The 21,170-nt window shown below is 48.6% G+C and overlaps 3 protein-coding genes across 10 annotated transcripts in view; 2 read left to right on the top strand and 1 right to left on the bottom strand.

The window, feature by feature from the left end:
- The first annotated feature begins 660 nt into the window (after window positions 1–660).
- On the top strand, window positions 661–8,366 carry CRYAB (crystallin alpha B). The gene is made up of 3 exons (XM_006111206.4): window positions 661–1,052; window positions 6,537–6,659; window positions 8,016–8,366. The coding sequence occupies exons 1-3, from the start codon at window positions 855–857 to the stop codon at window positions 8,217–8,219; spliced, it is 525 nt and encodes a 174-aa protein (XP_006111268.2). The 5' UTR covers window positions 661–854; the 3' UTR covers window positions 8,220–8,366.
- A 2,173-nt stretch (window positions 8,367–10,539) lies between these two features.
- On the bottom strand, window positions 10,540–18,856 carry CFAP68 (cilia and flagella associated protein 68). Of its 5 annotated transcripts, none has more exons than XM_075909438.1 (5): window positions 18,711–18,856; window positions 17,751–17,818; window positions 13,552–13,779; window positions 11,945–12,011; window positions 10,540–10,873 (listed from the first exon to the last, which is right to left on the bottom strand). In XM_075909438.1, the coding sequence occupies exons 3-5, from the start codon at window positions 13,777–13,779 to the stop codon at window positions 10,695–10,697; spliced, it is 474 nt and encodes a 157-aa protein (XP_075765553.1). In that variant the 5' UTR covers window positions 17,751–17,818; window positions 18,711–18,856; the 3' UTR covers window positions 10,540–10,694. The 5 variants fall into 5 exon arrangements, with proteins under 5 accessions (XP_075765553.1, XP_075765554.1, XP_075765552.1 ...); XM_075909439.1 differs by having other exon boundaries at window positions 17,747–17,818; window positions 18,711–18,850; XM_075909437.1 differs by lacking the exons at window positions 17,751–17,818; window positions 18,711–18,856 and adding an exon at window positions 17,487–17,522.
- The window catches only part of ALG9 (ALG9 alpha-1,2-mannosyltransferase), a 120,863-nt gene continuing 118,427 nt past the window's right edge, over window positions 18,735–21,170 (top strand). For all 4 annotated transcript variants that reach the window (XR_012897711.1, XM_075909429.1, XM_075909428.1 and 1 more), the window contains exon 1: window positions 18,735–18,889. Coding sequence is in view for 3 of the 4 variants with exons in the window: in XM_075909429.1 (XP_075765544.1) it covers window positions 18,792–18,889 (98 nt within the window). In the remaining variant the exon portion in view is untranslated. The remainder of the gene's footprint in view (window positions 18,890–21,170) is intronic.

Raw genomic sequence — 21,170 nt, 5'->3', positions numbered from 1 at the left:
TAATAGAGACAACACTAAAAATTGGAAACCTGCTAACACAAGAGGGAACAGCTCTGTCCTGGTGGTGGGAGAGGCAGGTTGGGACAGACAGACCACCATGAGCTGGGATATGGGGGAGTCAAGACAGACTGATCCACACCATCTGAGAGATAGGGGGGTCAGGAAAGACAGAAACACATGAGGTGGCATGTGGGAAGAGGCAGGAGAGGTCAAAACAGACAGCCGCACCAGCTGGGAGGAAGAGGGCTGAGGAAATACAGACATGCACAAGGCATGTACAGGCAGGACAGACAGACCCACACCAGCTGTGTGGGAGGTTGGGATGGACAGAGCGATCTAACGGCGTTTTTCTGGCGGTGAGTCCTGTGACTAAAGCAGGCCCGCAGCTGCTGTTCCATAAGGCTCGCTCGGCAGAGCCATCTCTAGAGTCGTGTGTAACCTCAGGAACTAGACTCCGAACACGATGAAGACAACGGACCCTTGTCACTTTCTGTGCGAGCCAAAGATAGGAGCTGCTTTGCTCCTCCTGGCATCTGAAGCAGCAACGACATCAGCCAACCCTGATGATAAACAGTGCGTGGGGGTGTGGGGCCGGGCAGCTCTGCTTCTTGCTGACCCACTAGACTTTTTCTCCCCTCCTCCTTAGCAGCGCATTCAAATCCCCTAGATAATTGACTGGCCACTGCTGAATGGAGCAGACTGGAGCTGGGATAATAAAACTCCTGACATCACCCTTCCAGAGAGTTCAGTGGGGGCGAGGCTTGGACGGCAGCGGGTATAAAAAGCCCTGGCACACCAGTCCTTGAAGAACTCTGCTGCACATAAATTCTTACTCTTCTCCCAGATAAACACAGATGGATATCGCCATTCACCACCCCTTCAGCCGCAGACCCTTGTTTTCCTTCTTGACGCCAACACGAATCTTTGACCAGAGCTTCGGAGAGCATCTCTTAGAGTCTGAGCTGTTCCCTACCTCGGGCGCTCTCAACCCCTTCCTGCTGAGATCCCCCTTCCTAAGGACACCCAGCTGGCTAGAGACGGGATTCTCAGAGGTAATGTTTCTCTCTTCCCATACTTTGTTGTCTGCCTGTGCATGCCTCTGGCTGGGACTGGAGTCTTTTTGCCCAGCCTGCCTCCCTGGGGAACCCCTGGGAAGCTGCTCACAGGTTGTGATTAGAAAAAACCTGGGGGAGGGAGCAACAGACGGGGTCATCTTGTGTCCCTGCTCCCTGTACCAGGCTGGATTTGGTCCTACAGGCGCTGCCTGGCATTACATCAGTGTGAAACCCTTTATGTCATAACAATACTTATCATGCTTCAGTTGCATCTGTGAAGCAAGCACCTCAAAATGAATCACTAATATCAATTAATTAAGCATTACAGACCCCGGTAAGGCAGGGGCATGTTCTGGTAGCCATGGGATAGAGAGGCAGAGTGATTTGCCTGAAATTTCACAGCAGCCAGTGGCAGGGCAGAGAACAGACCGCAGAAGCTTTGAATGCCCAATTCACTTTCCTAACTATAACACCCCGCTCCCTCTTGGGGAAAGGAGTTCTGAGTCCCTGCCCCCTGCGGTAACACCTCAGTTATGCTTCCTCTTGCCTGTCCCAGTTTTCACCCAGCACAATTCCTCATTGGAAGCTCCCTTACCTCTGCCTTACTTCTGTGGAGTCACAGAGAATTAGAGACTTACAGATGTTGAGGATCTCCAGGCATCAAATCCTGAGCATCCTCTTGATGCCGGAGTCTCCCTGACCTAATTGCTAAAGAAGATGAGGCTGTCTTGCTTACCCCACTGCCTCATTCTTGGGCCCTGTTTTACTGGTCGTGTTTTAATGCTGGCGAGGAAGATGAAATCTCCATCCCCGCTATAACCATTCCAATGCTGCTCTGTGGAGTGACCAACAGGGGGCGCTAAGGTGTGAGTACTCCTCTCTCCATGGAGCCCAAAGGCAGCACCTGAGTTTCCTCGGCTTTTGGTGTGCAGGTATGGAGCTCACTTCCAAATCTGCATCCCTCTCCCCAAGGGTTTCGTGCCTGACTCGCTGGCTTATGAGTGACATCGTAACGTACAAGAGCGCATGTCATTTTACATGCCTCTTGCAGGTTAGATCTGTGAGCTGGCCGGCATTTGAGAAGCAACTGAATTGTGAGCAATCAGACTAGGAACGACATTGGAAAAGTCATAGAGTCTCCGCTGTCTGCACAAAGGGTTAATTAGTTAAATAGTAGATTATCATACCTATCTGCAAGGAACTGAGCAAACAGGTTTTTGGCAGGCTCTAGTCTTAGAAGGGCAAGCAGACTGGGGTTCTGCTCTGCAAAGTGCCTAAGTTGGCATAATGGGTTGGCTCCGTGTCCTTCCTCTTTTGATATCTATGGAGAAAAACCGCTCGGTGTACCAGGAAAAACGTGTTCGTTGCTACTGTTGGCCCAGCAAAATCTGAGATCTGAGTCACACTGGGCTCACGCTTAATGCTCAGACGCAAAGATTCTGTGCACGAAACTTTGGCTGGTGTCTATAGAGGGCCTTACCGCTGAGACTGTGGTGCTGCAGGAGCCCTGGGTTTGTACAGCACCTAGCACAATAGATCTCTGACTGAGATTGCTCCGTGCTACCACATGAGAAATAAATAGCATCCGAATCTTTGGCTCCCTTTCCCAGGAGCAACAGATGTTATCAGCAGTCTGGTCCAAAAACCTGTTCCTAAGACAATCAGCTCAGATGCCGATGCTTGTGGGGCTGATGGTGCCGCACAACAAGGGCCCAGAGTAAAACTGCATTTTAAGATAGGTGCAGATGGATCCATCCTCTGCCCTCCATCCCTGCCTTGTAAATGATACCCCTGTGCCCGGAGGATCATCTTCTTGTCAGTATCAAGCTTGAGCTAGAAAACAGTCCGCCCATGCTTCCCTGCTCCACTGCATCTCCGCTTCGCTGATTCCTTGCATATTTCTAATGAGCCAGAAATGTGAAGAATGCGTTCATCCAGGAACTGGTGCTGTAGGAAGACCGGGAAAACCTTAGTACAGAACAACTCTCCCTAGCCTCTTGGATGTAGAATAGTGATAGAAATGTAGCCCTGTTAGTCTGGTGTAGCTGAAACAAAATACAGGACTATGTAGCACTTTAAAGACTAACAAGCTGGTTTATTAGATGATGAGCTTTCGTGGGCCAGAGGAAGTTCTTCTAAGGAAGTGGGTCTGGCCCACGAAAGCTCATCATCTAATAAACCATCTTGTTAGTCTTTAAAGTGCTACATAGTCCTGTATTTTGTTTTAGCCTCTTGGGAGATCGCTGTGACTCCAGCACCCCAGAATAGGTCACTGTTGGCCCATTCGGCTCCAGGAACAGTGTCAGCGGGTGGCTGATTGCACATGGCACCACTCAGATGGTAGTAAGTGCAAGTCTGCCCCTATTTGTATTTCGTTCAGGCATCAGATCCCTCTGGGGCAAATACCTTTTGACTTGGCACCTGGTGCTTAGAGCACTAATTAGAGGGAAAGTTCTCAGAGGGATCAAACCAATGGGAGGAACCAGCTTTGCTTTCATTGCAGAGGGTGGCACCATCCCTGCTGTAGCTTGGCTACTTGGAGGGACTCCTAGGAAGTCTCTTGAGGATGAGATCTGGCTAGTTCCAGCAGCACAGTGGGCTTATCTACTGCTGATTTCCCTTCTCCGACCATGTGCTCCCTGCACCTGAGGTCAGATTCATCCAGCACTGACACAACCCAGGGGAGACGGTTCATGCCTTCCTTACTCAAGTGCTGCTGGCCGTCGGTGCAGTTCAAATTGTGCCCTTGCTTCAAAGCCCCATAAGGGGAGATTCAGTATCTCTAGGAGGTTGGGGCTGCTGCAGGGGTGGCACAGAGCTGGCAGTACCAGAGCATAACAGCTTCTTTTGCCAGGGGTAATGTGTAGTAGAGGCAGCTTCTGCCTGCCTTACATTACAACCCCTTTGTGGCAACCTAGCTGATGCAAAGGATCCTCAGAGGCTGATGGGCCTTTAGGCATCTTCCTCTGTGATCTCAGCTCAGAGAAGTGCTTGGGATTCCTCCAGAAGAAGCTAAACACAGAGGAGAATGATGCATGGAAGCTTGGTAGTTAATTTGTAAGAGAAGAGCCAGGAAAATTCTTCCCTCCACGCTGCCTGTTCCCTGACCCTTAATATCCTCTCTGCCCTTTCCCCCCTTCCATCCTCCCTGTGGTTCCCACTGTCATTTGTTAAGCATTAGTTTGCTTAGTCCTCAGACTCGGAACCTTTGTCTGAGTCTCCCTCCTCCCAGGGAATTTCACAAACCAATCACAGCAGAAGCTGGCAGAGCTCCAAGTTCGTATTGCTTGGGGCTTCATAAACACTCGTGGCCATGCAGAAATTCCTGTGAAAATGTCCTTCAGCGCAAGCTCTGAACTGCTGCACGCCAAACAAGTGTCCTTTTGTCCCTCTCGGCCTTGCAGTTGGGAGTGGGAGGCAAAAAACAAAAACAGCTGCTATGATAGCAATGCCCTAGTTGAAGCACAGTGGGGAGTTAGTAAACAACCGGCCTGATTCTTCTCCCAGCCTGGTGTAAATCGGGAACAGGCCTTGGGTGTCTAAAGTTTCCAAGAGCATTAACAGCAGCTTAAATTGTAGAGGAGAAATGCAGGGACTGTGTGACAAGCTAATGACTAACACACCTAGCAGAGTCTTAAAGGAACACCACCCTTTTAATGTCCCATTGCTAGCTGAAGAGTTTGTGCCTATTTTAGAGCTCCTCCAAAGCCCATTGAAAACATAGGTCATCTTCTACTTCATTGACTGTGGATCAGACCCAGAGGGACAAAAAACATCTAGGATTACTCTGAGGGTGCGTTTACACAGCACCCTAAACTCGAAATAAGATACCCAGTTTGCACTATGCAAACTGGGTATCTTATTTCGAACCTATTTCGAAATAGCTTATTTTGATAGTTGATGCATCTACACAGCACCAAATTTCAAAATAATGTGCTATTTCGAGCCATCCCTTATCCCTCATGTAACGAAATTTACCGAGATGGTGAAATAGTGTGCCCGTTATTTCAAAAAATATTTTGAAATAACAGGTGGCTTGTGTAGATAACAGGGTAGCTATTCGGTATCCTGAAGTAGCCGTGCAGTGTACACGTACCCTGAAAGACATAAGGGGCAAATATTTTTTTTCCTCTTCATTTTCTTGATGTGGTGGCTGAGACATAATTGCCGGTTGAACCAACTTCTGTTTGTTGCTCAGCTCCCAGGTGTAGAGAGCTCAGTGTAATTAGGTTCAGCATTCTGGATGGAGGAATCTTATTCAAAAACTAAATTTTAGGAAGGGAAACTCAAACAACTGAGGAAGCAGAGAGATTCTGAGTCCCAAGTGAGGAAACCAAAGTGCTGAGAGTCAGCAAGGAGGCTATTTAAGCATCTCCTAACAGTCTCAGAAGATATGTACATCCTGCAGCAAAAAAAGAAGTAAGTAATCAGAAAGGCAAAAGAGAAAACAGCTTATCTAAATGACAGGGACTAAGAGGTTATTCAAGTCAAACAGGTACACATCAGAAATGGAAAACCTGCCTGGGGCATCCAATAGAATGAGATACTTACTCCACCTGGTAAAGGAAATAAGGCAAAAGATTAGCAGGGTGTGACTCAGTGTTTCATACCAGGAAAAAATACTGTTTAATGTATTTATCTATGATCTAGAAAAGAGCAGGTGAATCCTTCATGGCAAAATTTGCCAATGACACCTTCGTTAGATCAGTCAAGGCTCTGACGATGCAGGAGAAAATGTGAACTGAACTATACGAAAATACACTCTATCACTGACAAGATCCCTGTAAATATCCAGAAAGGGAGCAGAAAGTAATAATAATTCCAAATAATTCCGCAAAAGGAATTACAAACAAACAATATCAACTAATAACAATTGGTCAAATGCAAAGTTGTTGATCAATTCCTAAAAGTCCAAGTCAACAGTGTGCCCCTTTCACACTCCACAAGAAAGTATTTATCCTCTGCTAGTCAAGACAAGACATAGGTGCTCAGATACTACAGTGATGGACAACAATAAAGAAACCTAGGCAGACAAAGACAACCTGGCATGGACTGAAACTAATTAGGCCAGTGGTTCTCAAACTTTTTGGCTTCACACCCCCTTTTTGATTTTTGAGAAGCCTTACACCCCCTCTCCCCGCCGCAAATAGCAGCAAAACTTGTTGGGGGGGGGGGGGGAAGGAACTGACCAGGGCCAAAAAACAAAAATAGCAGCAAAACTTGGGGGGGCTGGATCGCCTCTCGCCCCCCCTCCCCACAGGGGCACGCCCCCCAGTTTGGGAACCCATGAATTAGACAACTCCTGCTGCCTTTAAACAGTCCTTCGGGGCAGGGCATGTTGGACAATGGCCTCCTACTCTAGGGTTTGGTCCTTCATCATTAAAATTGATAGGCACTTTTCTCTTGACCTGCCTGGGTGCCGGGTGGCACCTCCAGCTGGCATTGGAGCTGCTCTTTTCTAACCAGCCCCTTGCTTTGCAGATGCGACTGGAGAAGGACAAGTTTTCCGTAAATGTCGACGTGAAACATTTCTCTCCTGAGGAGCTGAAAGTCAAGGTGTTGGGGGATGTGATCGAGGTCCATGGGAAACACGAGGAGCGCCAGGTATATCCACTCTGGCAAAGTCTGAATTGCCCCGTTTCTGTCACGCAAGGATCCCACAAGATGGCAAAAGTGCCTTGGTGCTTGAGTCTCTGAAATAACTTCTGTTCACTTTAATTAATCATTTACCCTAACGAAGATGCTGAGTGCAGCCCCCTGACCTATCACAGATGGGCAACATCAAGGCAGAGGCTATTGCTAGGGGAAAACAATCATCAAATGAGCATTTCTGAACCTCTCTCTTGTTGGGAAAGGGGCCAAGAGGGCAAGGAGAAGAAAGCACCAGTTTGGAGATTAATTAATGAATATCAAATCAGGTAATAAGGCACAGAATAGTTAATAATTAAACCAAATGATGTTGCTATTCAGAATGTTACTCTGACAAAGCCCTATAACTGTAGCTTGTACACTCAAAGGCAGTGTCTAGACTGGCCAGTTTTTCCAGAAAATCAGCCGCTTTTCCGGAAAAACTTGCCAGTTGTCTACACTGGCTGCTTGAATTTCTGCAAAAGCACTGACTTCCTACTGTAAGAAAGGAAGTCTGCTCCTGTTCAGGCAAAAGTCCCTTTTGCGCAAAAGGGCCAGTGTAGACAGCTCAGATTTGTTTTCCGCAAAAAAGCCCCGATCGCGAAAATGGCGATCGGGGCTTTTTTGCGGAAAAGCGCGTCTAGATTGGCACAGACGCTTTTCCGCAAAAAGTGCTTTTGCGGACAAGCGTCCGTGCCAATCTAGACGCTCTCTTCCGAAAATGCTTTTAACGGAAAACTTTTCCGTTAAAAGCATTTCCGGAAAATCATGCCAGTCTAGACGTAGCCAAAGGGTCAAATTCTGCCCTTGGTGACCTAAGTGCAGTCTCCACTGAGATATGGCCCTTAATAGTTAATACCTATGCAACAGTTGGGAGGAGGGTGAAGTCAAAACTCCCCAGCAGCAACTGAGAGCTGTACTGGAGATCAGATGATTAGGAATCTGTGCATTGTAATATACACAGACCCTGGGGAATGGTACCAGTCACTGCTCTGCCTGGAACGTTTTATGGCACGACAGTAGAACTCGGACTAATAAGGGCAATGTGATTAAATGAGGTTGCGAAGCCCCACCAGGAAATGAAGCTTACAAGGTTCTTAAGCCTGCGTCCAGCTTAAGCCTGGACAGCACCATGCAGTGTCTGAATTCCGCTTAGCCCCGCTGCTTTGCCAAGGTGTCCCGAGATGGGGATGTTCCGAACTTTCTGAAACTTTTTCCTTTGGGGCGGGAGATTCCCAAACTTGACCTCAGCTCCCGGGGGAGGGGATGTTATTAATTGGAATGGAGTTGGCCTACCAAACCTAGGCTGTTATTTTCCTTCCTTCCGATAAGGATGAGCATGGCTTCGTTGCCAGGGAGTTCAATAGGAAGTACAGGATCCCAGCGGATGTGGATCCCCTGTCCATCACCTCATCCCTGTCTTCGGATGGTGTCCTGACAGTGAATGGACCAAGGAAACAAAGTGATGTTCCCGAGCGCACCATTCCCATCACCCGCGAGGAGAAATCTGCCATCGCAGGGGCCCAGAGGAAGTAGGAAGCTGTTTGAAACCGACTTTTCCATCCAGGAAAACCTTTCCATTGGATGCAAGCAGCACACGCTGTACTGACTGGCCATACTTATTTATTTATGCTAAGGAGAGAGAACAAGCTCATTTGCTAACAAATAAAACATAAATAAGCATCCTGTGGTTTTGTCTTTGACTTGGATGTGGCGTCACTGCTAGTATAGAAAAGCTTGGTAAGACTGTGCCTCAGTGGTTCCCAAACTTTTCGGCATCATGCCCCCTTTTTGATATTTTAGAAACCCTCACGCTTCCCCCCCCCCCCCAAATAGCAGCAAAACTTGTGGGGGCGGGGGGGCTCTGACAGATGGGGTAGGTCGCCTCACACTCCCCCTGGAATTTCTTCAGACCCCCCCAAGGGGGCACACGCCCCAGTTTGGGAACCCATGCTCTAGTGTACATGCATGCTATTGTTATTTGTACTGTGGTAATATCTAGAAGCCCATCATGCACTAGACATCCACTGTGCTAGGGGCAATACAAACACAGAACCCAAAAGATGGTGCCTGCCCCAAGCAGCTTACAATCTAAGATATGATTTGTATCCAGTCTGTAGGAAGCAGCACACATATCCTGATTTAGACAGGCCCTCTAGTCTATTGTGATCCCCATAGCCAAGTCAGCTCTAAAATTTCTTCATATACCTCTGTTGCCAAATCCTAAAGATTTTATTTGATGTTTGCGGCACCCTTGACCTGAGTGGCAGATTTGACTCAGTAAGAACTGAAGGATTTGATCCCTGAATAATAAATCCAGAGAGCTGAAAATGGCAAGATGCAGTATTACATGCTCACATATATGAGTAGCACAATGGTGTTGGTAGGGTGACTGGACACAGCTGCATGAAACACAAGCACATCAGTCCCCTGCTCTAGGCTAGGCCCAAGGGATTGCTGTGCTTACTGGGACTTAAGTGAATCTTCCTTTTGCAGAGTCTGGAGACCTGGAACCGAGCAGTAAAGCCTCTCTCAGGACCCCTCAGTAGCTTGTGTATTGGACGCAGGCTTGGGAGGGTAACGATTGAACCTCCCACAATGGCCCCACACTCCCATTCTCTTCCCTCTCTGAGGCACACAGGTAGTGGGGAAGCTGAGAAGAGCTGCCTCTAGAGCACTTTGCAAGCTGCGAGTTTCAGAGAGGACAGGAGTTTACTTTGAACCCCACCGGCACTGCCCGTTTCTGGCAGGGTGAAGATGGATGGATACAAGGCTCAAGGATGGAGCATTGCAGGGCTCAGACTACATTAGGCTTTTATGAAACCAAAGTCTCCCCCAACCTGAGGCACTAAGGAACACATTACATTGCTGGTTTCACTTTATATGCAGGAATATTTTGCCACCACCTTGGTTGCATGATTGATTTTTCCACACTATTTCTGTCTGGAACAGACCTCCCCAAGTCCCAGATTCCTCCTAATTATGTCTTACAAGCATCAGAAAAGTCATTCTGGGGAAATTAATTGAATTGGTTTGAAAACTCCAGGATGGTCTCAACCCACTCTAGTTATGGGCATTAGCTAACACTTAAGGCAGGAAAACTGTATCTGAAACCTCCATAATAGCACGCATTGTGAATAATGTCCAAAGGCAGCAATTAATTCAGAGCAGACACAGGTTACAATGGCAAAGCTGCTGTAAACACAGTTACAGCAACAGCAGAGAGAAATGTCCTGCTCTCATGGTACAAATCACATCACTCTGAAACTATGCAGCCACTGCCCTTCAAACAATAAATAGCAGCTGATGTATAAAATGTTCAGCTGATTGTACAGTGATACAAAATGCTTAGAGTTTTACTCAATTGCCACTAGCAGCTCAACCCTGAGGGATGCTGGCAAAAGGAAAACAGCGGTAGCATTGATCCGCCTTAGTCTGTAACTCTAGCACAGAGCGGAATGCAGAGAATTGCCACGTGCAGATTTGTCCTGTGATGTGTGAGTGGTGACATTTCTATTACGGCCTAAAGTTCATTTTCTCAGATAGTTCATTATCTTCGCCTCACTAAACACACAAAAACATTTCAGAAGTGATAGATTTCGATGTCAAATGTGACATTCCCTTGGGCCTTATGGGGATAGAAACAAAATTAAAATTAAATTAATCAGATTTTGTGAAAAAATAACTAGTCACGTTTATAAGTGTCCACTTGCTGACAACACCTGGTTGCATATTTAAAACATTCTTGGGTCCTTTTGTCTTGGTATTATGTCGCAGGAACCCATGTCAGAGTCCTCTGTACCAAGTAAAAATTAAAATGCCAGAAGGCAGAAATAACATACAGAATGACAATCAATAGGGCACAAGCCTCGGAAAGCATTTACTTGTCATTTCAATGCTATGTTTTAATATCAGAAATGTTTTGTGACTTGAAGGATGGCTCCTTAGAAGCACATAGGTTGTTGGAGTCGTTCTAGTCACGTGGCAGATCTCAAGTTAACAGCCTCTCTCCTATTGCTTCTGCTGCGCCCCCTGCAGTTCTTTCCCAAGCATTTCACAAATTCTGCCTCCTGTTCTGCCTTGAGGAGGTTCGTAATCTATCATGTAGCGGGACCGTGCAGTCGGTTTGAATGGAGGGGGTTCCAGCTCAGGCTGGTGTCCAGGAAACCAATGAGGTTCTCGTTTAAATCCTGAAAGCAGAGAGGAGAAAAGAGATGAGTTAAAGGCAAAGCAATGAGAAGGCTATTGTGAGATACTCAAGGCAGACCCAACCTCTACCAGCCTATAGTGAAGCTGAACACGGGTTGCAGGGAAGGCAGTGCAAGACACAACCATATATTATGCACTCTTGGCCACTTGGGTTTTCTCATTATTCCTGGAAACACTGCTTTATCGGCATAAGATTTTGAAAACACCTAAGTGCTATCCCAGCCTAGGACAGGAAAGCCAAATAATCCACTCAACAGCTCTTTAAACACTGCCAGTTTTACAGGTGTATTATGGAGCTTTCCCACCTTATTCTGAAGCATCAGGTATTGGCCATGGACAAAGATGGGACATAAGAGTAGACAGAATTATGGTTTGGTTTGATGGGACCACAGATTGGGTACTACAGGCCAGATGTGTTCTGACACACACAGGAGGCAGGAACTAGACTAGATAGAGTTGTGATTTGATCTGTTCTTGTAAATCCAGTTCCCAACCCACATCTCTCCCAAAAGGGTATGTGGCCCATAATGTCATTATTTTTATCCATTATGCTTTAATCTGATGATACTGAAAGCATGTTCTGCTTTAAAAAGGTATACCCATACAAACACTCCTCTAGTCCCTTCTACAACATCATGTGAATGGTGAGAGTTTAGCAAAATGTCCCTAACTGGAGTGAAACATCTTCATAGCCTTCAATCACAATCAGAAAATGAGACTGAACCGGGGCATGAGCTGTCTTCTGCAAAGATGTTTGTAAGTGTCTTGAAAGAAAGCTAGGAGCAACAACAAGGATTCTGGACTAAAAGCAGCACATTTAACTTGGATGAGGAACTTTAGCCTCAGTCTGAAGACTATAAAGCGAGCACCTGAAATACAAACACCACAGACCCGGGGGGACTGGAAATATGAGCTCCCATTTAAATCGAGGGGCATGACTCAACAGCGAGTGAAACTCTTTTTTCTTCCCTGTGCACGTGACTGTCATTTAAAAACATCTTTTAAGCTACTGTACAGATCAAACTGACTACACTGTAGTTCTGTGCACCTACTTCTTGAGCCGTGATGCCTGTCCTTGTTGTAATCTGACGAATATATGGATTCAAAGTAGTGATCATACTGAAAAGAAAAGCCCATGTTTAGTGCTGCAAAACAAATAAACAAACATCTAAAAAACAAACAAACCCATGCTGTTTGTCAATCAGTTAAAGGAATAGCCATCTCACTAAAGCATCTGAAATCATAATACAGTACCTCTTCTGGGTAATGTCAGGCCACTGCACAACTGACATGCCTGTAGCTTGGGTCATGTGAATGCCAAGGAGTCCAGTGATATGCTGAGGGGGAAGACCCACAAGTCCCAACTAGGCAGAGCTCTGGCCTGGGAAACATTGCTGAGTTATGAGTGGCTCCGACCATGACACAAAATGACTGCAATGGCTCTGTTGAGTAGTAACTGAAGGGCAGAATTTGCACAGTAACTTTGTGGTTAAACAGCCCTGCTGACACCAATACCCTGGAGTAACCAGGAGAGGAGGGAGAACAGTTGGAGAACAGCCCTTAAGTCACTCCTTAGGGACAGGACATTAACAACAAAGGAAAAAACAGCAGGAGCCAAGTGAAAATGAGGTGAATGGAGCTGAGAATGGTCAAAGGACTGAGAGTTGAGTGAGTCTGGGCCTTTTTAGGGATGGATTAGAGGTTGGGTGTTAGGGAACAAAGGGAATTTCTCAAATTCTTGCTCCCTGCTAATAGGTTCAGCATAGGGCAGTGGTCTCCAAGCTTTTTAAGCATGAGATCACTTTTTGAATTGAAGTGCAATCGAAGATCTTCCTCGCACCCAAATACCCTCGTCCCACCTCCTTTGTGCTCTGTCTCCGAGGCCCCATCCCGGCTCACTCCATCCTCCCTTCTTCCCCCATCCTCCCTCACTTTCATCAGGCTGGGGCTGAGGTGCAGACTCTGGTCTTGGATTAAGGGATCTGGAGTGCGAGAGGGGCTCTGAGCTTGGGGCAGGCAGTTGGGGTGCAGGAGGGATGCTAGGTACAGGCTCTGGGAGGGTGTTGGGATGCAGGGGTGCTTGAAGCAAGGGCAGGGACTTGGGGTATATGAGGGAGTGCACGACTGGGGTAGGGTTTTGGGATGTGGGCTCCGGCTGGGCCCTGCTGACCACAGGTGGCTCCTGGGTGGCAGTGCAGTGGGGCTAAGGCAGGCTCACCCTTGCCCTGGCCCTGCACCATTCCTGAAAGCAGCCAGCAAACTCCCTCCATCCCAAGCCCTGTTGTGTCCCCTCTCTGCTCTGTGGAAATAGGATACAGAGTGGGAGGGAGAGCACCCTGACATCAGCATCCTCCTCTCCCTCTCTTGCCCAGAAGCAGGAGACTCCTGAGGGGACAGCTCCAAGGCAAAGGGCAGGAGCTGCGCAGTAGTGCGGGGAAAGGCAGCTACGTGTTGGCACTTGACAGCCTCTTGGCTGAACCAGTCAGGATCACCTGTCAGAGGCTCCAAGATCTACCAGCAGATCCCGATCGACTGGTTGGTGACCACTGGCGTAGGGCATACAGTGAATGAAAGAAACTGTACAGATGGAAATTCTGACAGTATCCGCTATTTCACTTGTAGAGGCCACTAGAAAGGACTGGAGGAACAAAGTTTGTACCTGGGAAGGAAGCGGTTTGGGCTGTGAGATTTTCCGGATATCATACCGCTCCTGGTTCCAGTTCCCCAGAAGGGTTTTGTTGGAGTAAGCGTCCTCATTGGTGGTGCATCTCCAGCCATACTGACTGAACTTGGAAGTGCTGTTCCAGTCTGTCCACACTTCTGCATGGCCGGTGGCATGCATCAAGGAACCATGGTGAGGGTTATAGAAACACGACAGGGACATCATCTAGGAACAGAAACCCAAAACCACATTGGGCACGTCCCTGATCTCTGAAAAGCCAAACTGAAAAGATGTTCCCTACCCTCCCAGCAGCTGGGCATGGTGCTTCCAATCCTTCACTTAGCACAAGAGCATGCCATTATTTTTATTGATACAAAAATGGTGGTGTGTGTGTAAAATATCTTCCTTACTGAGATTATAATATTTAGTTCTTTTCAGATTCACCAAGCTTCACAGACTACTCTAGACCCTTCAGAACAGTATTATTCTCATATTCCCGAAGGCCACAAGGAGCTCTCTGAGCTGGGATTAGAATTTGTGATCTGCAAACTCTATGCCATCTGCCCAGACCATACCTTTTTCCTATTTGAAGTTTTTTACTGTTATTATTCGAGTGATTCTTAACAGAGTTTCCTTCCACAGAATAGCAAGTAGAAGGCTATACAAAATAGAATGGCAGACAGTAACTGTGTTGCTATTATAAAATCAATTCTTGTTACGCTGTGGAATCCACACAGAAAGCTTTAAGTACCAACATATATGGCTAGACCGTCCTCCTTCCAATTGGAATTATAGTTTTTATAGGCACAGACTGCTGGAATCTGCCAGGGCTCTGCCTCTACCTCTCAGGGAGAAGTCTTTGGATCTTTCCTTATAAAAGTGAATAAGAGTGGCGTGGAGGGCCGGTCTTAATTCAGGCAGCAGAATTTCAACCCTGGAGAATTTTAGTCTTTGTAATTAATGAGCAAGAGCATCCTCAGAACTGTAAAATACACAGATGGTATCCACAGCGTTCAGGGCAGGGACCTTGGCATATGGCTGAAGATTTCAAACATCTCAATGTTTGGACCCTTTTATAGAGAAAAGAGGTTTTGGAAATAGAAAATGAAACATTATTGTTACCATTTATTTGTAAGGGTGTTGGCAATAGACTCAGCTCCACACAAGATACAAAGGAAGACACAATCCAATACCTGGGCACCCTGTGAACACAGCTGGAGGCCCAAAGGCCTTGATCCTGCACTGATCTTCACTCCAGTGCTTAACGATTCCTGAGCCTCTCCCCCCATCCAACTGTGAGCTAAACTTTTCAGAGATGGGTTAGTACAAGGGAAGGAAAATGCTGGCCCACGGGCTGGATCCAGTCCGCCAGGGTCAGCCCATGGCAGGCCCTCACACAGCTGTATTTACCTGTGCCTTCGCAGGTACGGGCGATTGCAGCTCCTGTTGGCTGCAGATCATCATTCCCAGCCGATGGGAGCTGTAATCACCCATACCTGCAGGGGTGCAGGTAAATAGAGTGACAGTGGCCCGCCCGGGCTAACCCTGGTGAACCGCTACCATTTTATTGCCCACCTCTGGGTTAGTATCCGAGGGTATGTCTACACTACAGCATTATTTCGAAATACGTTATTTTGAAATAACGTGTCTACACACAAAATGTTTAGGAAGGAATCTGAAGAATGCGTGGAGGGTGAATTTAAAAAGGAAATAATTCTAAAATAGTCTATGAACAGAATCAGGTAGCCTAATGTTTTCAAAAGAACACTATAAAGGATCAGGCTGAGATCAGGAGTCAAGGGAGACAAGGATACTAGCCCCTTACAAAAAATACCTCAGTCTCCGTGGACTCTGATGGGCCCAATGACATAAGACTCTCCTCCATGGCACTCAACTGTTCTGGAATCACAAACCCCGAGTCCTACCCTTAGCTATGCAGTTCGTCAGGAGTCTTAGGCAAAAATTCCACACAGGAACCTCAGCACACTTGTGTGGATGTGAGTGCAGTAACTAGACTGGACTGGTGGAGCAGAGGCAGCCAGAAATACTGATCTGGTCCTGTTTATGAGCTCATTCCTCATCATCAACTAGTGCTGATGTCACCAGCTACCGTGAAGCTGTGAGGTGAGACATTGGTAACACTTTCTGTTTACTGAAAGCATTTGAGAGTAAATATTGCCATAGCAATGCAACTAGACACTTAGCAATGACTAAACATTAAATAGGTGTATAAAAGCTACCCTCATGGGCAAACAAATCAGCCATTATTGCTCAGTAGCTACCTCCATATTCATTACAAGGCCTTCTGCAGTCAACACACTGTCCCAGTAAAATAAGTGATCCATGCTACACTCCTCACATAGGGTGATTCTTCTCAAAATAACGAACTCTGGATCTGATCCAAAGCCCATTAAAATCAGTTAAAAGACTCCCAATGATTTCAGGGGACACTGGATGAGGCCCTATACGAAGAAAAGCTCTATTTATCTAAGGCCAAACATGTATGATTTTAAGATGACTTCTGTATTATACAACAATTACTACATTGAAAAGTGAATGTATGTACAGGGCTTTGAGGCTGAAACGTTCCCTCTAAGGACTATTGTTTAACCAAATCCAAAATGCATACTGGTAAAATGTTTAGATGACAACTTAAAATGCTGAATATTCTGGAAATGCAAATAATTAATTGCCATGTTTTATGAGATACACTTAATAGCAGGAACAGTAACATACTGAGCTACCCAATGAACTGGGAAAGGAGGCCAGGAAATATTCCCCAAAAGCCAGGTGGCCAAATTAAAGTTACAATGAGAAGGGAACTGTAGTACAGTTTGGTTTGTTTACAGCTATCATGTTAACAATATTACTTGAATGGAGAGTTTTGTGCTGAATGTTCCAGTTGTTTTTATAAAGAAAACAAATAAACAATTAATAAAACAAAAACTGCGCAAAAAACAAAAACTGCGCAGTGGAAGAAAACAAACACTTTAAGTAGCCACAAGCACCTGAGTCACTATGGAAGGGGTGAGCAAAAATTAGGCCCAGGGGCCTGAGCCAACAGTCCAAGCATTTCTCTCCCCCACACCCAGCTGATTTAGAAGAGGGTGCATGCCTACAGCCAACTGCTGTGGTCAGCTGCCCCTTCCCCCACCTTGTTCCACCCTGCAGCAGAGTTGCTCCCAGGATTCTCCTGCTAGCTGTGCAGAGGGGAGTGCTGAAGTCAGGGTGTCTTCCTGCCCCTGCACCCCATCTTTGCAGGGCAGGGGTTGGGGAGAGAGTCACACACAGCAGCACTGCTTCACTTTGAAGCATGGATGGATGGTAAGTGACTCAGAGACGTGCCTGTCTTAAGAGGCACTGAACTGTTTCTAAGCTTTCAATGCTCCTGCTTTCTCTCTCTCTCTCATACACACAGGCTTCCCCCCCCCAATACCTCATCTCTGCAGAGCAGGAGAGGGGAGCAACAACTGAGCAGGAGTGCTTTCCCTGTCTTAAGTATCAGAGGGGTCGCCGTGTTAGTCTGAATCTGCAAAAGCGACGAGGAGTCCTGTGGCACCTTATAGACTAACTGAAGTGTAGGAGCATAAGCTTTCGTGGGCAAAGACCCACTTCGTCAGATGCATGTAGTGGAAATTTCCAGAGGCAGGAATAAATATGCAGGCTCATCATCTCCAGCCTGATCCTGGCCGGCATATTTATTCCTGCCTCTGGAAATTTCCACTACATGCATCTGACGAAGTGGGTCTTTGCCCACGAAAGCTTATGCTCCTACACTTCAGTTAGTCTATAAGGTGCCACAGGACTCCTCGCCGCTTTCCCTGTCTTAAAGAGTCAGCACATGGCTTCTCTCAGAAACTTAACCAGCAGCAGCCAGGCACACAAACTCTATGTCACTGTCTGTCACACACATGCAGTTGGTGCCGCTGTACCTGTGCCATACACACACACATTGCCGCACATACTCTCCCATCTCTGCACGGCTCCCTCAATCTGTGTCACAAAGTCTATCCTTTCCACACACACTTTCGCTCTCTATAGCCTCCAGCCCCTCCCCTTCCACCCAAAGCCCTGCAAAAATTATTGCCCACCCCTGCACTATGGCCTTGTCGATGCTACCTCCCCCCCTCCCCCAATCGATCTAACCTATGCAACTTTGGCTATTCAAATAGTGTAGCTACAGTAGACCTACTTACTGCAATGTCTTCTATGTTTCAATGGACGGGCCTGTTCTCCTTTCTATTCTTCTAGTCCTGGTGGAGTACTGGAGTTGACAGTAGGGACGTAAAGGGTTAACGGGTTACTTGTATTTGCCTTATCTGCATGCTTATTGGAGTAACCAGTGCCCAACCAGAGCAGCCCCCCCCCCGTCCCCGCCCCCCGCATGGCAGGCTCAGCCCAGCCTGGCTGGAACAACCTGCGTGCAAGAGGGCTGCACCGGCAGGCCAGTTAACCAGTTAAACACACAGTTGTCTTGCACTATTAGAGTAGAACATACAACCTCTGTATACAATGAGACTAGCACAGCACGGTGCCCTCCTATGCACCCCCCCCTTGCACGGAGAGCCTGGCAAACGTTGCACAGCTGGCCACTCTTGGTGCACTTCTCCTTGCACAATAATAATCGCATGCTCAGTGCACAGGGGGCCACTCTCCTATTCATCCCACTTGCACGGTGAGCACTGCACACTCAATGCACAGCGGGGTGCTCTCCTTTGCACTCTCCGCCCCCTTTGCACTGTGAGCACTGCATGCTCAATGTGCACCCCCTCCCCCTTTGCACGGTGACCACTGCACACTCAATGCATCGTGGGGCGATCTACGTTACACATACCCCATTGCCCAGTGTGCACCGCACGCTTGTTGCACAGCGGGGCGCTCTCCTTTGCACCCCCCCTTTGCATAGTGAGTGCTGTACGCTCAATGCATCGTGGGGCGATCTACTTTGCACACCCCCTTGCCCAGTGTGCATCACACGCTTGGTGCACAGCGGGGCGCTCTCCTTTGCATACCCCCCGGTGCCCAGTGAGCACCGCGCGCTCCCCTGCCTCCCCCGCCCGGGCCCATCGCGACGAGCAGCGCGAAGCCCGGCTCAGGGGAGCAGAGCGCGTGTCGCGGCGGCTGCAGCGCGCGCGCTGGGGAGGCGGTGCCCTCACTAAGCATGGCGGCCGCTGGCTTCAGCCCGCGCGTCCCCGCGAGCGGCAGGGGAGCCCGGCGCGCGGCTGCCCGAGCGAGGCATGGCGGCCAGAGGGGCCCGGCAGCGGTCGAGGGGAGGCGGCGGGGAGCCGGCCCGGCCGCGGGAGGAGGCGCCGGGCTCGGAGGAGGCCAAGGCGGAGTAGGTGCCGCGCGGGCAGGGCCTGGCCGTGGGGGGCGGCGCGCGCTGCTGGCCTGTCCCCAAGGGGCGGGGATTGGGCCCGCCAGCCCAGCACCTGCCCGGCCCATTACCCGGCGGGGGGGGAGACCGGCCCGCTGGCCCAGCCCATTACCCTGGGGGGGGGGAGAGACCAGCCCATTACCCTGGGCGGGGACCAGCCTGCTAGCCCAGCCCATTACCCTGGGGGGGGGGGGGAGAGACCAGCCCATTACCCTGGGGGGGGACGAGCCTGCTAGCCCAGCCCATTCCCCAGGGGAGGGGGGAAGTAGACCAGCCCGCTAGCCCTGCCAATTACCCTGGGGGAGTAGACCGGCCCGCTGGCCCAGCCCATTACCCGGGGGGGGGGGGGGGAAAGAGACCAGCCCGCTAGCCCAGTCCATTAGCCGGGGGAGGGGGGAAGACCAGCCCGCTGGCCCAGCCCATTACCTGGGGGAGGGGGGAGTAGACCGGCCCGCTAGCCCAGCCCATTACCGGGGGGGGGGGGGCACTAGCTAGCCAGCCAGTCAGTCACTGAGGGGGTGGTTGGAATCGGCCATGGCTTGGACTATGGGGGGGGAGCCCAGCCTAATAGCTCAGCCCAACACCTGGGAGGGGGAACCAGGCCCACCAGTCCAACCCATCACATGGGTGGGTGAGGTGTGGGCCATCAACTCAGCCCATCACTCCGCGGGGGTGGGAGGAGGAACCCAGTCCGCCAGCCCATCCCACTGCGGGGGGAAGAGGTTAGTGTGCCAGTCCGTCACCCTCCCTAAGGAAAGGGGAACCCAACCCGCCAGCCCGGCGCCCAACCTGGGAAGGGAGAGCCTGGCTTGCCAGTCCATCATCTTGGGGGGAATCTGCTCTGGGGATGGCATGGACAAGGTGTAGAGTAGGCACCCTACCACCTGGTGAGAGAGCTGCAGATAGAGGGCACATAGAATAACCTTCTTGGTGCTTGATGAAGATATCTTGAAAACATCCATGCAGTAGTGGTGTAGCTGTGTTTGTCCCAAGATGTTAGAGTAACAAGGGTGAGGTAGTATCTTTTAGACCAACAGATATTACCCTACCCAGCTAGGCTTCCTATAAAGGGAGAGACCCTGTCAGACTCCAAAGCCTCATGGGGCAACCCTATGTAGGTTGGGATTGTTAAACACTAGCAATGGCTTTGCTCAGACTTGTTTAACATTACAGAATGGTTGCTCCACAGCCTAGCTCTAGGCACTTCTTGTACCAGAAGGACTCAATGAGTATTTGCTGAACTGGTCGCATTTGTCTGGACTCAGGGCATCCTTCACGTACAACTGTTGATATGCCATGGTGGCGTGTGTGGTACAAGGACCCCAATAGGATGGACTCCGTGACATCAAAACTAGGTTTGATCTGTAGCAAAGCATAACAGTAGTAATGAAAACAAACAAAACACCCAACAAGTAGAGCCTTTGGCCATGTACATTTCCTCAGTATGGTTTAAAACGCAGGTGTAGCACTTTGTGCCAAGATGCCATACAACCTCACTGCCTAAACAGGGCAGGGTTGAGTAAATGCTGGGATGGGGATTCAAGGGGTGTAAAGATGATCCAGTGATTTGGAGACTTGGATGCAAGTCACTGCTCTGCTGCAGTCTTCCTTTGGCAAGTCACTCAGTTCCTCTGTGCTTAAATCCTCCCCATGGCTAAGTCTACACTCACGGCTTCTTGCACGAGTAATATGCAAATGAGGCTAAGCGTGGAATATCGCTGAGCCTCATTTGCATACCTAATGAGCCACCATTTTTTTAGAAGAGGCTCTTGTGCAAGAAGGAGCGTCTACACTGCCCCTTCTTGCGCAAGAAAAACCCTCTTGTGCAATGCCGTTACACCTATTACTTTTCAGGAAGAACGACATTGCGCAAGAGGGTTTTTCTTGTGCAAAAAGGGGCAGTGTAGACAGTCCTTGCGCAAGAGCCTCTTCTGAAAAAAATGGTGGCTCATTAGGTATGCAAACGAGGCTCGGCGATATTCCACGCTTAGCCTAATTTGCATATTACTCACGCAAAAAGCCGCGAGTCTAGACTTAGCCGTGGGGAGGATTTAAGCACAGAGGAACTGAGTGACTTGCCAAAGGAAGACTGCAGCAGAGCAGTGACTTGCATCCAAGTGGATGATTCCAAACATAGCCCAAATGTTTATCCTGTTTTTTGTCAGGATAAATGTATTAAGGATTGTGAATTGTTCTGATACAAAAGTGATAGGGTCATATACATACATAAAATAGAGTGAGG

The sequence above is a fragment of the Pelodiscus sinensis genome, chromosome 26, assembly GCF_049634645.1.
Source record: "Pelodiscus sinensis isolate JC-2024 chromosome 26, ASM4963464v1, whole genome shotgun sequence".
NCBI lineage: Eukaryota > Metazoa > Chordata > Testudines > Trionychidae > Pelodiscus > Pelodiscus sinensis.
The sequence above is the reverse complement of the archived record's forward strand: the minus strand, read 5'-3'. Positions and strand labels throughout refer to the sequence as shown.